Source organism: Notamacropus eugenii, chromosome X (genome assembly GCF_028372415.1).
Source record: "Notamacropus eugenii isolate mMacEug1 chromosome X, mMacEug1.pri_v2, whole genome shotgun sequence".
NCBI classification, from domain to species: Eukaryota; Metazoa; Chordata; class Mammalia; order Diprotodontia; family Macropodidae; genus Notamacropus; species Notamacropus eugenii.
This window is the reverse complement of record NC_092879.1, coordinates 28,815,034-28,829,953: the sequence shown is the minus strand read 5'-3', so window position 1 is coordinate 28,829,953 and position 14,920 is coordinate 28,815,034. Positions and strand designations below refer to the sequence as shown.

Below are 14,920 nucleotides of genomic sequence, written 5' to 3'. Positions count from 1 at the left end.
TCGGGAGAAAGCTCTAGGCAACAGGGTGGGGGAGGGAGGGAGGGAGAAAGCCACAGGGAGGTACCCCCTCAATCCTCCCCAGACTGGGGTTAGGGCATTGCCTGCCAGAGAGTGACCCTGGGACTCTTAAGCTAGTCTGAGCTGGCGCTACGCTGATTCAATAAAATCAAAAGAGCCAGCCCAGGAAGACTTCCCTCTTCTCTCTTCTCTCCCTGCAATCTGCGCTCTCTCTCTCTCTCTCTCTCTCTCTCTCTCTCTCTCTCTCTCTCTCTCTCTCTCTCTCGCGCGCGCGCTCTCTCTCTCTCGCGCTCTCTCTCTCTCTCTCTCTCACTCACTCTTATTCTCTTTCTTTCTCTCTCTCTCTCTCTTGCTTTCACTTTCTCTCACTCTCTCTCTCACTCTTATTCTCTCTATCTCTCTCTCTGTCTCTCTCCCTCTCTAGCTCTCACTCTCTCGCTCTCTTTCTCTCACTTTCTCTTGCACTCATTCTCTCTCTCTCTCTGTCTCTCTCACTCTCTCTTGCACTCTTATTCTCTCTCTCTCCTCACCACTGGATGCTTGGCATGTTCTGGCTGGTAAACAAGGTGAAGGCTGAATCCCAGCACTCTGCAGTTGTCATGGCTGCTCCAGCCCATCCATTCTCTACACCTCAAGATGAGGCAGTCGGGGGGAGGGGGTGGGGTAAAGGAAAGGGGGGCCAAGTCCCACCCAGAGTGCACTGGGCGGCGAGGACCTTGGCAGGCCCAGGTCAGGGCCCACATTTGTTTGCTCTCTTCAGCTAGCTATTCTGGGAAGACCCAAACGAGAGCATCCCTGGGCCCTGCCTGGCCCAACTTGTTCACAGCTTTGTCTCAGGGATGGGCCGCATGGTAGCGAAGGAGTCTCGGATCCTTGCCACCTCCATGGCACACAGGTGCCCAAACACCTTGTTATACCAGTCAGGAGAATGGCCCCTGGGGAAGTAAAAACAGCAAGTCTGAGTAGGCAGAATGTTCTAGCTTTGCCCCAGGATGCTCTGGTTGGGCCCAGGGGGAAACCTTGACTCCAACAAGAAGCCAGTGACACACAAGCTGGGCCTGAGGCAAGGTTCTGGGATGGGGGAGAGGAAGGGAAGGGGGCTGGAGGATCCCAGGGCCAGGGATCTGGGGGAGCAGCCAGAGATGGGACTCTTACCGGAGGTCAGCCCTGCAAATGTGGATTAGCCGGGAATGCCCTGGACCATAGGGTTCTATGAGGTACTGAGAAGTGAGCAGCATGGCTCGGACCCCAGACTCTGGAATTGGCTCCTCAGGCTCCAAAGACTGAGAAACAAGCAGGCAGCCCCCTCGGGGCAGGTCTGAGCGCCACATCCTGGGTAGGGAAGGGGCAGTAAGCTGAAGGCAGTCTGGTTGGCAGACCCCCTCCACCCCCCTCCCCCATGACAGGCCCAAAGCTCACCGGAGCACCACAAAGTCTCGGGATGGCTGAGGAGCCATGCTGTCTGTGACATAGTGGTAGACATCCACACTGGGGCCCAGGGACTCCAGCACGTGAGCCCGCAGCAGGTCCTCATCCCACATGGCCCGTTCTCGTAATACCCGATGCAGGACCGCCACAGGCGGGGCTGCTACCTCGGTCGTCACTTTCCACAGGCGCAAGGGGTGGCCATCCCGGACCTATGAGGACATTCTGAGGAGTCTCTCACCCCACCACCCACTTACCTTGGGCTTGAAGAGAAGTTTCCCTCCCTCCTGGCTCCCCAGCCTGGCCATGGACTAGATGAGGCTTGTCCTACCCATAGCAGTCACCACCCCAAGATCTCCCATGGGTCCCTCCCCCAAGCCAATTCAAACCTGATCTCTCTATCCTCCTCTCCTTATTGCTTATTCTTTTCCAGTCTTTCTCCCCAACCTCCAACCCATGCTCAGGATACTCTACATCCTAACTTGGATGACCTAGGCTCCTTCCCCTCCCTGGGCCTCAGTTTCCTACCCTGTTGCATGAGTGGGTAGGTGGTTATATGCTCTCTAAGATCTCATATATCTGCAGTGTTCTGTCAGAGAAGTAGATGGGACATTTGTTCTCTGACCTCCTAAGTAGACCTACTGCTTATTTCTTGGTGACTAATGAAGAAAGTACAGAACTTGGGAGTAAGAAAGATCTGAGTTTGAATCCTATCTTGGATACCTACTAGCTATGTGACCCTGAGGAAGTCACTAACTCCTCTCAGCCTCAGTTTTCATATCTGTGCAATGGAGATAATAATAGCATCCACCTGACAGGATTGTAAGGACCAAGTGAGAAAACCTGAAAGCACTGGAGAGAGGCTTACTGTTATTATTACTGAGAGCCAGCCTCTAAACCAGGAAGTCCTGGGTTCAAGTCCCACCCTTGGTAGCTGTGGTGAGTCATTTGCCCTCTGAGTGCCTCAGGGACCACAGGCTCCAGAGAAGATACTGACCTGCAGGGATGGATGAAGTTTCCCCATCCCCTATCCCTGTCATCATTATTTTTGTGTCCCTGGAGCTATAGGTACTGGTTCACTGATCAACCGCTAGGGAATGGGCCCTGGCCTAGCCTGGCCTGGCCCCAAGGCTAGTGGGCTGGTCTGTCCAGGGGAGACTGACCTTCTTACTGGCTAGCTCTGTGTGCTGCGGTCCAGGCATATTCAGCCAGCCCTTGAATCGTTCAGCGGCCTCCTGCAGCAAGCTCTGCACACTCTCCTCCAGGTAGTCCCCGGGCTTGTCCCGGAGCTCAGCAAGAGCCAGAGGAGGGGAGCTAGGTTTGGTTACCACATAGGAGTTACACAGCTGCAGCATCATGTCCTGGGGCACCTGGGGATGGCCAAAACATTAGTGGATCCCACAACCACTCTGGTAGCCCAGTTTAGTAAAGAGAAAGGGGTTCAGAAAACTGAAGAAGGCCACCAGGGGGGTGTGAGAGGCCCCCATCCTGAGAGTATGAAGCACTCACAGTACCCTCTTTCGGCAGAGGGCCTTCTCTCTTCGGAGAACTGGTTGTTCACATCCTTTAACCATTTATCTACTGGGGAATGGTTCTGTTCTATTTATACCAGTTCCCTATACATTATAGATATCAGACCTTTATCAAATTTGCTGCAAAATTTTTTCCCAGTTCATTGTTTCCCTTATAATTCTAAGTGCATTGATTTTGTTTGTGCAAAAACTTCTCAATTTTAAGTTGTCAAAATTGTCCATTTTATCTCCTATAATCAAACTTCTCTAATCCTTGTTTGGTGAGGAGTTGTTCCCCTGAGGACCCTCTCTCTAGGATGGGCACCAAGAAGGCTCTGGAAAGAAGAAGAGTGCCCATCCATTGGCAAATGGCTGAACAAGCAGTGGTATGTGAATGTAATGGAATACTATTGTGCTATAAGAAATTATGAGCAGGTAGACTTCAGAAAAACCTGGAAAGACTTATAAGAACTGATGCAGAGAGAAGTGATTAGAACCAGGAGAACACTGGACCTAGTAACAGCAACACTGCACAATGATCAACTTTGATAGACTTAGCTCTTCTCAACAATGCAAGGATCTAAGACAGTTCCAAAAGACTCATGATGGAAAATGCTATCCACATCCAGAGAAAGAACCATGGAGTCTGAATTCAGAGCAAAGAGACTATTTGCTCTTGTTTTTTGTTTTTTTCTTTCTCATGGTTCTTCTCATTTGTTCTAATTCTTCTATACAACATGACTAATGTGAAAATATTGCATGCCATCTTGGGGAGGGAGGTGGAGAAAATTGAAAACTTATGGAAACGAATGTTGAAAACTAAAAATAAATTAATTTATTTAAAAAAAAAAGTAGGGTGGACAATAAGGATACTCAGAAAAGAGGCTGGGTAGGGATCCATGAAAACAGCCCATGGCAGGGTGGGGTGGGGAAAAGTGGGAGGGTACGTGTTGCTCTTCCCCCTCCCCACCATGTGGCAATAACTCCAGTTTTCTAGCACTAATGTCTATGCTTTTCTCAAATCAGTACTGTGAGATGCCCATTTTACAGATGAGGAAACAGAGGGTCCAAGAGATATCTGGGATCACACACAACTGGGATCTAGTACTAGTGTGGGGACACTCCAGCTTTGCCACTGCCTGCCAAGAGAGCTTTCCTTTCCTCATCCAGTACTCAGTGTCTCAGGGTCAAGCCCCCCACCTGAAAGAGCTTCTTGCAGTCAGTGATCATGTGGGACAGGCCCTGGGTGGCAGCCATGTTCTCACTCAGGTCTCTTGGGGCTGGTTTGCCTGACTGGCCACGTCTGGGAATGACTCTGGAGAAGGGAACAGAAGGAAAAATGGCTGAGGCTCCTGGCCTACCACTGCCCTGCCCCCCAAGCTCTTAATAGCCTTGGGCTCAAGTTCTGACTTCCCCCTGTTCCCAAAACAATCCTAAAACCCAGAGTTGTGGAAAAGGTGCCAATCAACATTGGGAAAGGGAGTTTCCCCAGTCAGAGGGCTGGTTGAGATAAACAAAGGAATGAATAAATAAATGAGTAGAGAGATAAACAAACGAGCAAACAAACAAATAATAGTTCCCAGCTCTCCCCAGCTATGTTATCCTCATTTTATAGATGAAGAGGCTGAAGCTTGGAGAAGGCCTTGACGAAGATCCCTCAGTAAGGACATGTCAGATAGTCTACTCTGAGGTGCTTGCAGAGCCCAAATTTGCTGAGATAGTCAGACACTGTGCACAGGTGCCATAATTAGCCAGGCTGACCCCTTGTGGTGAACCTGAGAAGTACAGCTGATTCCTTTCTAGGTGAGGCTCAAGGTCCCTTAAGTACCTGCCTTACCCCCTCCCCCACTTTTCCTCCCCCAAAATACCAGATCTCTCTCCCTTCTCTCCCTGCTTCAAACACCCCATCCAGCCATCCACTCTGGCAATCTTGCTGTCTGCCCCACCCTAGCTCTCCCCTGCTTCTTCCCCAGGGAGTCTAACTCAGCTCCATGCTTGGACCTAGGCTAAGCTGAGCTCAGCTGTGCAAAGTTGAACCACACTGCCCTGACTGGTGACTGAGGGAGTGCCTGGAAGCCAACCAGCCAGCCCCAGACCTTGCTTCACTTCATCACTGTCATGCCCTCATTCTCACATCAGGAAGAGCATCCCCTTCAGCCTTGGGGGAGACTCTGTATGTGCCCCCACCCTGGTGGCTTTAACTTGGATTTAGAAGCCCCAGACTCACCACCCATCCTGTGTGTGTTGGCCCCTGCCCTGCCATCCCCTCCCCACGATCCCCTCCTACACCACTGGCTGTACTCAGTCATTATTTGATCACTGTCCTATGCCACAGCCCAGTCCTAATTCCCCACCTGGGCGAAGTGCTATCCTTTGAGACGTTGAGGTGGAAGATGGAGGGTGCAAGGCAGACAGCCAAGTTGCCAGCAGTCATCTGGTTTTCTTGGGCAGCAGCAATGTCACTCAGGAAGTAGAGCAAGGTCTGGAGCACCTCCCGATTCTCATCAGGCAGCAGGACCACAGCCGCCTGAGCAGCCAACAGCTGCTGGTCCTTTGGGACAACTGCTGGGATGGGCAAGAGGGGCCAAGTGACCCTCCCCAGAGCCACAGACCTGGCCCCCAGGCCCCAGCCACAGCCTTTGCTTGCAAACCCCTTCCCATCCCTACTTTGTACTCAATGGCCGGATCTGGATGGAGGGGCCTGAGAATTCACTGGCTCTGAGATCTCAAGACAGAAGGCAGCATCATATCCAACTTGGCCATTTTACAGAGGAGGAAACTGAGGCCCAGGAAGGGGAAGTAGCTGACTCCAAATCCAGCTCTCTTTCTACTATCCCACACTCCATACTCTTCATTTTTCCGATGAGGAAATGGAGGCCCAAAGTTACAAGGGCAGATCTGAGCTCTTTCTGCAATGCCTGTCTGGAAGTCCATCAAATGGGATCTTCACAGTTGATTCTCCCTCCCCAGAGCCATACTACTTCTCCTCTCAGCTTAAGTTTGCCTATCTTTAAAATGCAGCTTATCATATTTGTATGACCTATCTGTCAGGGCAGCATTATTCTCCCCATTTTTCAGGTGAGGAAATAGGCAAGTACCTTGGCCAAGAGTGACAGATAGCCAGAGCCCTCCAGGCCAGGTATGCTGAGGCCCTTCCCATAGCAGTAAGTCAAGGCAGGCTCACTCACACTGGTAGAGGCGTAAAAAGGTGGTGGTCAGCTTGCTGGTGAAGATGGGCTCTGGGAGGTCCCGGAAGTACTGCTTCAGCAGGTCTGCCACATCATAGGCCGATTGACCTTCATAGACAACATGCTCTGGGGATGCCTCGTTCATCTGCCTCAGGGTCTGGATCCTTGACTTCACCCCAGACTTGCGGAAAATGCCCACCTGGTCCAGCCGGAGGAGAGGAGGCAAAGGGTAAGAAGTCCCCAGGTTGCTCTAGGCAGGCCCTGGCTTGCCTCAACTCCTCTGAACAGGACTACAAGTCCCCCTTTCAGGCTAATGGGGGCCACCCCCATCCTATGAGCTCATACTGGGGATCCAGCCACAACATGGGAAGAAGAAAAAACATCTGCACATGATAAAAACAGGTAACATGTGAATGAAGGAGGAGTGTATAAGGTCAGTAGGGGCCCAGCAAAGATGGAGAAGTCAAAGTCCATAAGGCTCAGACCTGGGGAATGCTGGGGGGGGAGGTGGGGAGGGTGAAGGGGAGCAGAGGACTTGGGCAGATGACAGAGGCTAGGGAAGGCATCACACTACAAACAGGAACCCAGGAGAGGAGTGAGGTGGATAGTGATAGTGCACTTGGCTAACTCCCTTCCCACACAGAGGGCATTGGTAATGGAGGCTCAGCCTCAGGCACAGTCCCCTGAGGTGGGATCAGGGCCAATGTCTCACCTGGTCCAGGCACTGGCTACGGAGATAACGCATGGCCTGCTGGATGCTCTGAGGCAGAGGCTGGCCTGTCCTCTGCATGTGGATCAGGAGGGGCACTCCAAAAACACTCTTGCCCTGGTAGCTGGGAGTTTTGCTCCTTTTCATGAACTTGGGGACTGACCTGTCAGAGGAGGGAGGCCACACTCAGAGGTCAGCAAAGCTGAGGCCTGGTATCTGCACAAACTACCTGCCTGTAACTGAGGGAGAAGCCCAGTGTCCTGTGGCTAACACCACTTCCAGCATGCATTGACACACATCTTTTACCCATATTACCCACGCAAAAGACAAGTACGCATGTCTTGGTCCCACTTTTCTCCCCAGGAATACATTATAGGCTGGGTACCTTCCTGAGACACCTTCCCTGATGCTTCTGCACCCAGTACTCTGGGGTCGCCCCACCAGGGGCTCCTCCCTAAAGCTCACCAGGCCCAGGTCTGCTTGTGAGGTACAGAGTATTTCTCCATTAAGGCAGTGAGCCGCAGAAGGGAACCCTTGTGGAGCAGGTTGAGCTGGGCTACAGACTGGCGGTTGAGCTCGAGGGAAGCCGAGTTGAGGCTAGGTCGGTGGGAGTTCTGGAAGCTGTGCCAGCGGAGTTTCCTGGCAGGGAGAGAGAAAAGCGGGGTTCAGGGCTGGAGGTGGACACTGCCTGCCTGGATGCCTCTCCAATGGCACCGATCCCATCTGTACCATGCTTATCATGCTCATCTTAGACAGTGGTTGACCCTCAAGGCAGGGGTTCCCTAGTGCCTAGAACAGGGTACCTGCTTAAATAAATGACACCTGACTGACCCCTGGAGTCATGTGGTGGTCCTTTATGATCCAGGACATTGGCTCTGACGGGCCACTAAAGAACTAGAGAAGGTGGTTTGTCATTCCCAAGGTCAAAGGTCAATACCACCTTCCTTAATGACTCATGTATAATGCTCAACTTAGATCCCAGATGTTGATCTGGAACCTCAGGGGCCTTTTAAATCCAATCCTCTCATTTTACAGAAGAGGAAACTGAGGCCCAAGGAGGGAAAGTAAGCTACCCAAGGTCTTATAGGTGATAAGCAGTAAAGCTGGGATTTGAACTCAGGTCCTTGGACTCCAAATTCAGTGTTCTTTCCCTGTTCTGCTCTCTTCCACCTACCGTGTAGAAACTTGACTAAGCCCCTACTTTCCAGGTGCTAGAAACTCACTACCTGCTTTCCACTTTCAATTCCCAAGCCCACATTCCCAGGGTTTAGCAAAGTTAGGCTGAAAAGTCTTCCCCCAGCTCCTATCCCAACTTCCCTTGGCCAGTCATTAAAAGTCAATGAGCCTGCAGAGGCCACTAGAGGGCATCAGAGTCCACTGTGCAGCCTGTTGGTAAGAGCTTGGGCCCCCCGGGGGTATGTGAGAAAGGCTAGACACACTGGGATGTCCCATCTGACTGCCCTTGCTCCAAACCTTCAACAAAGCACTAGAAGAAAAGCCTACAAAGAGAGAGCGTAGAGTCTGCATGGGAACCTTGAGATGAGAGTGGGGAGGGGAGATCCCCCTACTTTCTGTGACTGGGGTGACAGCCTACCCCTCTAGGGCCCTAAGGTTTGGAGCCTCTGGCTCTATCGCCACTGGCTACCTGTATAACCAATCACTTCTCTATCTAAGTCTCAGTTCTCACACACATAAAATGAGGGGAGTGGGCAATATTGCCACTTTCTCTTCTGACATGACAGTCCCTGTTCTAAGGGCCCTCCCAGCTGACAATCCTTATTCTAAGATTCCACTCAGTCCTGCCATTCTATATTCTAAGAGCCCTTTCAGTTTTGACATTCCCTGTTCTAAGGTTCTTCCCAAACCTAAACATCTCCTATTCTGAAATCTTGTGACCCCCAGTTCCCATGGTTCCTCAGGTAACCCACCTGCAGGGCCTCGTGAGTGAGGCTCCCACCCCAGAGTCCCGACGTTCCCGTATTTCAGTTTCCTCAGTTTCATTCAGGGAGTTCCCAGTACTGTCAAAGTCACTGGCAGAGGTGCCCATATCAGACATGGAGTGCTCCTCTTCCAGGTGCAGGCTAAAGGGGAAGGCCTGCTCTCCAACCGAATCTATATCCTCCTCCTCCTCCTCCTCTTCTTCTTCTTCCTCCTCTTCCTGTCTAGGCTGCCCCATGTCTGGGCACACAGCCTGGGACCAGAGTTCCACATGTTTCTGTAGGCCCCACATGTCCTGTAGGATATCATCAAGTTGGGCACAGTTGGTCTCAGGCTCGGAGTCCCTTGACTCCTCCCCATTGCCCATCAGCTCGGGCATGTTGTCATAGACACTGAGGCGGCTGTCCATGGAGCTACATGAGCCCCGCCGTTTCTCTGGGCCCCAACTCCCCGGCTTCTGCCAATCTACTAGGCGGTGCCCTTCCTTGGGGCACAGGCTCTCAATGGACAGAGACCGGGGGAAGGTGCCGGGCTTGTGGTCACCTGGCACATGCACCAAGCAGGCCTGCCAGCGTCCCTGCTGCTGTTGTTGCCATCTTGACCCTTGTCCAGGCCCTGAGCCCAGAGGCCTAGCCCCCTCAGCCTCTGCGTCTGGATCCTGGCTCTTGGAGGAATAGAAGCCAGCTGAGAGGAAGCTTCGGCGGCTGTGAAAGGAGAAAGCCTTCCCAAGCTTCTCAGGGGCAGTGGCCTTGGTGGGAGTACTTGGTTCCCCCAAGGCTGATCTGGCCTCAGGGCTTCCCGGCTTCTCCCTCCTTCGCAGAGAGTCAAGGTGCCGGAGAAAGCTTCGGGTACGGCGTTTCCTGGGCTTATCTAGGGGTAGACCAAGGAAGGAGCTGGGGCTGGTGGTCCAAGTGGGTGACTCAAACTGGGTCACAGCCTGGTCTGGGGGCTCTGGTGGGGGAGACACCACAATAGCCAGGGTGTCCCGAGCCATGTTCCCAGCCTGGCTGGTCTGGGATGTGGCACTGATGTTGGTGAGTATGCTCTCGTGGCTGGAAGCTGCCCACAGGCCTGCTCCAGGGGAGACCGCCAGGTCTGGGGAGCCCAAGCGGGACCACCTCCGACTATCCCGTTGGAAGGTCCAATTGTTGCTGATGGCACACAAATCTTCCTCCTCTGGGTCTTCATTCTGCACAAGACTGCCACAAGTCAGAGGAGGCCCAGGCCTAAAGGCCTCATAGGTCAAACACAACTCCACTAGCCTTCCCCCCTCTCCCAGAGAGTTTGGGACCAAGATCCCAAGCCCTTTCCATGTCCCCACAAATCTCTAGAAGAAGAGACAGACTGAAATGGGGCTAACTCACAGCACCACAGCCAGTCAGGGGCAGAGGATCTCAGGAGTTGGCTCAGTGGTCCAGCTTGGGGACAAGGTCACCTCTGCCATCCCCAAAGTCTAACTTGGGAAATCACTTGTCTGGGAGGCAAGACCCCACTGAGTAAAGGACTCACTCTCTTGGGTTTTGCTGGAAAAAGCAGCGTAAGTCAGGAGGCCTGGGTGCTTTAGGTCTGACGCATAGTACCTGGCACCCAGCAGGCACTCAGTGAATGTTGTTGATTGACTGACTGCCACCAACTGGCAGCATAACCTTGGACAAGTCCCTTCCCCCTGTAGGGGTCAGTCTCCTCCTCTGGAAAATTATCTGAGTGAGCTGCCCCAGTTGTGGCCCACTAAGGCTCATCAGCCTCTTCCCCTGAGATCCTCCCAGGCCCTGCCCCATTCAAAGAGGCTGCCCAGCTACCCAGAGAAGGGAGCTGCTTCCCAACCCTAGAAGGGCCTCCTCCCCCCAACCACGATTCCCAAGCAGCACACTTGCCAGGCACTCCCCACCTTCCCCATGGGCTCTGCGTTGGGGGCCCAGCCTCACCAGTTTGCGCTGACTGCGAACCTCCAGTTTCATCGAGGCACAGGCGTTCAGGGTCATTAGTCTCCTACAAAGGAGGAGGGAAAGGGATGAGCGCTCACCCACCTAGCCCCTCTCTGATGCCAACCCCCCTTCTTTGGCACCCTTCAAGGTCTTTTCTCCAGCTGTCCTTACCGGCAGAGGGCACGCAGGGAATCCTGGTCCAGAAAGCCATGGTCCTTCTTCACAGAAGTGATGTCCAGGGGGAAAAGGGAGTCTTGGAAAAGAGGGGTCACAGTAAGAACCACAGAGTTTTGGGGACCAGCTTGGGGGCAAGGGGGAACCACAGGAAGCAGACTCTGCAAGATCCTGGGGTAGGGGGAATCCCAGAACATAGACTGTGTCAGAGACAGGGTTGGGGGGATTCCAGAACATAGACAGTGTCAGAACCTGGGGGGGGGGAACCCAGAATATAGACTGCCTGAATTGAGAGATCCCAATGTGGTCAGTGAACCCTTCAGACAAACAGTCCCTGGTATCTGCTTACTTCTCTAGGAATTCCTTAATAAGGGATTTCAGGGTGGCAATGTGAAATTGGGTCATGCTGTCCGTCAGTTCTATCCCTTGCCCCTTGGAGGCTCTGTGGAGAGGGAGCCCTCTTGTGTCTGGTCTCCCCTTGGCCCCAGAAGCACAGGTGAGAGATCAGACCTTGGTCCCAGGTGTCACCACAACCTGAAGGATGGGAGCTTGGGGCCTGGGCCCTTAGCCTGTCCAAGTTCCAGAGTCAGCCAGTTGGGCCCCATGCCTCCACTCCTTCACACAGGGGATGGTAGAGAGCCTCATGTCACCTGCCTCCCCCACCTTCCACGGTCACAGTTCAATATGAGATAGGATTTATCAGGCCACTTTCTAATGTGGTTCAAGTTGACATCCATCCCCCAGGCACTGGCCCCTCAGCTTTCTCCCTGAGCTCTGGGCCCTCTTGTGCTCAAGTAGAGGAAAATCAGGGGTGGAGGGGAGATGATCTCCAGGGGGCCCCCAGAGGTACCCTTACCTTCATACAGCTGGGCATACTGGGGAAATCCCGCTGCACGCAGCCAGTCACAAGCCTTCTTAGCCTCAAATTCTGAAAGAGAGAAAAGAAAGGCAATGTTGTTGGGGGTCAAGCCTCTGCCCCTTCAGTAGGTGAGCTAAGAGGGCAAATTCAAGCACACAGAAAGCAACAGGAACAAGATCCAAACCCTGACTCTGTCACTAATGTCCATGTGATCTTGGGCCTGAGCCTCCGATAAGGGTCCGCTCCTCTCTAAAATGAATGCTTGGTCTCTTCTGGCTCTAGAGCTATGACCCTACAGGCAACCTCTCCTCCCTTGGCCTCAGTTTCCTCTATCTAGTCTAATTCCCTCATTTTGCAGACTGAGGAAACTGAAGCCCAGAGAGAGGAAATGACTTGCTAAAGTTCATAGAAGTAGCAGTGGAATTTGAACCCAGGACCTCGGACTCCAATGTCCATGTCCTTTCCCTTATGCCATATACTTCCTAGGCATGGAGAGTAGAATTCACCCACAGGTCTGACCTCTTTAAAAACAAAATTACCCAACACGCAAATAATTTTTTAAAAAAAACAGGAATGGAAAATACACCAGCATTAGATTTCTCCTGGTTTCTCCTATTTCAGGTCAACGTCTATGATACTGACCAATGAAATAAGGATAGAGAAGATTAGGGGTGGGGGACAGAAAAGCTAGACCTGCTAATGATCATTTGGACCATATGATTCCATATCTGAGCTCTGGTCAAGACCCAAAGCATCCTGGGCCTGACTTCCAAGGTCACTAGAAATCGAGGACAGCTGAGAACAGATGAAAATGAATGTGGCTCTCATGATAGTCTGGGACCTTAGATAAAATTTCAATACCACTCTCTTTGCTCAAGAACTATCAATGGCTCCCTATTTCCTAGGGAATCAAGTTTCAGCTCTTTTCCGAGTCTTTCAAAGCCTTCTCTAATTGGATCCAACTTAATCTCCCATGACTCCTTCCCCACCATCCTATCCCCACCCCACCTCACAACACAGTCTTTGTCTGTCTCTGTGTCTCTCTCCCTCTGCCCTGGTCAGGTTGATCTCCTTGCTGTTTACCATATATACCATGATCATGGCTATAGCTTTGGTCTGGGATATTGTCATATTCCCATTCCCACCCCACCCCTCAACTTTTCCCCACCTTCCAAAGCCCTGACCAAACCCTGTCCATCCTTGCCCATGGTGATTTCTTCTTTTGCAGCATTTAGTTTAGACAGCAGAAATTAGTCTTTGATTACATATACAATCATTTATTGTCCACTACTGTTATATGTATCTCCTTAGCTAGGCTAAGCCCTGGCTGTGGAACCCTGGGCCAGAAGATTGCTTCTCTCTTGCTGGTCACACATCCCCCCTGGGGATGGAGGCCCTATCCATCCCAAAACATTTCCTTTCCTCTCCTCCCCACCCCCAGAGCCTAGCCTTGCTACACTGGCCCCAACACTGCCAAGGTCAAGGCCCTTCTGGTGGGTCAGGCGTGGCCTCCCAAAGAGAAGGGATCACTTTTTCCAAGACCGGAAGAACGTTCCCTTCCATACCCTCCCTCCAAAGGAAATCCAAGATGGGATCTTGGCAGCCAGACGTAACAGACAAGACAAGACAGTATTTCTGAGAAGTTGGGCAGTGGCCATGGACAGGGGGAGTTGTTGAGGGTGGGGGAAATGGAGCCGGGAGGAGGACAAGGTCAGGAAATGGATAGGAAAAGAGTGACAGAGACATTGAGGCAGAGGTCACAGACAGATGTGATCTCTAGGATGGAAGGAGGATGCTTGGACAGGCCCATGGGAGGTTTTGTAGTTTGCCTGGGTTTTTTTAAATAATAGTTCTATTATTATTATTAATAGGCTTAGCACCATACGTGGAACATTAGAAGTATCTAATAAAATGATTTCTTCCTTTTTTCTTTCCTTCTTTTTGTCTATATATTTAGCAAAATTCTTTCTTTTCTTGCTACGTATTTAATAAAATGCTTTCATTCTTCCTTCCTTCCTTCCTTCCTTCCTTTCTTGTCATTCATTCATTCATTCAGCTTCCAAAATAGGGGCCCTTGCGGATGTCATCAACAGGAAGGAAACTGTTCCTCAAGGCTGGCCCTTGGGTTCAGGGCCTACTCTTAGATGGTGTGGGTATCACAGCATATAAGAAGATGTGTGTGTGTGTGTGTGTGTGTGTGTGTGTGTGTGTGTGTGTGTGTATGCGCGCACACATGTATTTACTTCCATGAACAGTAAATAGGTGTTGTAAAACCTCTTCACCAAAAAAGATGGCCCAGGAATGCCCAGATCCAGAGATAATGCCCAGAGTTTTAGATGAAGATGGCAGAGCTGAGAGCAACTTTAGGATGTAAAAGAGCCAAGCTGGAATGGCCCTTAGAACACAGAAAGCCAATGCTTGGAAGGACTTTAGAACACAGAACATCAGAGCTTGCAGCTGAGCTACCTTAGAATAAACAAAATATTTTTAAAATTTTAAAATGAATGTTAAAAATTGTTATTATATGCAGTTGAAAGAGAAAAAGAAAAGCGTTTTTAAAACAACAACACTCTATGACTTCTGTTCTAAGTTCCCTTCCAGCTCTTACTAGAACAAGAAGGAGCCTGAAGCCTTAGAGATTAGACAGTATTAGGTGGGGAACCTAAGGTCTAAACCAGAGACTCTTCCACAATCACACAGCTAGAAACCAAATCTCCCAATTGCTGTTCGCAGATCTAGCCAGCACTGGAAAGGAATTAGGAGACCCCTCGTTGGACAGTGGGGGAAACTGAGGCTTGGAGAAAGGAACCAACTTGCAAAGTCACATAAGTAGCAAGAGATTAAGATCTGAACCCAGGTCATCTGACTTGAAATCCAGAATTCTTTTGCTCTTGCTACAAATGAAGTCTAAAGTGAAACAAGTATCACTGTTGATATAGCTTGAAATAAAGGTAAAGTATAAAAAGTTATCAGTAAAAAAACAATTTTTAGTAAAACTGTTGCTTCGAAATTCTAGGAATCTAAACATCAGCAACTATTGAATCACAGAATGATGTGATGGAACCAACTGTTAAATTTTCGGTGTGGGCAGTTATACCTCGGAAATTGCAATGGTTATCAGTCAGGACTTCTTTGATTAAGTATCTAGACTTAAGAAAGTGAGTGAGAAAATA

General features: G+C 50.9%; 1 protein-coding gene across 3 annotated transcripts in view; it reads right to left on the bottom strand.

Annotated features, from left to right (window-relative positions):
• Nucleotides 1-284: 284 nt before the first annotated feature.
• STARD8 (StAR related lipid transfer domain containing 8) overlaps nucleotides 285-14,920 on the bottom strand; it is a 75,501-nt gene continuing 60,865 nt past the window's right edge. For 2 of the 3 annotated variants that reach the window (XM_072626487.1, XM_072626489.1), the window contains exons 2-14: nucleotides 11,745-11,816; nucleotides 10,886-10,967; nucleotides 10,715-10,778; nucleotides 8,780-9,978; nucleotides 7,317-7,490; nucleotides 6,855-7,014; nucleotides 6,143-6,341; nucleotides 5,309-5,519; nucleotides 4,155-4,269; nucleotides 2,607-2,813; nucleotides 1,438-1,655; nucleotides 1,174-1,350; nucleotides 285-953 (exon numbers count right to left, since the gene is read on the bottom strand). In XM_072626487.1, coding sequence (XP_072482588.1) covers nucleotides 839-953; nucleotides 1,174-1,350; nucleotides 1,438-1,655; nucleotides 2,607-2,813; nucleotides 4,155-4,269; nucleotides 5,309-5,519; nucleotides 6,143-6,341; nucleotides 6,855-7,014; nucleotides 7,317-7,490; nucleotides 8,780-9,978; nucleotides 10,715-10,778; nucleotides 10,886-10,967; nucleotides 11,745-11,816 — 2,993 coding nt within the window. In that variant the 3' untranslated portion in view covers nucleotides 285-838. The remainder of the gene's footprint in view (nucleotides 954-1,173; nucleotides 1,351-1,437; nucleotides 1,656-2,606; nucleotides 2,814-4,154; nucleotides 4,270-5,308; nucleotides 5,520-6,142; nucleotides 6,342-6,854; nucleotides 7,015-7,316; nucleotides 7,491-8,779; nucleotides 9,979-10,714; nucleotides 10,779-10,885; nucleotides 10,968-11,744; nucleotides 11,817-14,920) is intronic. The other variant, XM_072626486.1, reaches the window with a different exon arrangement.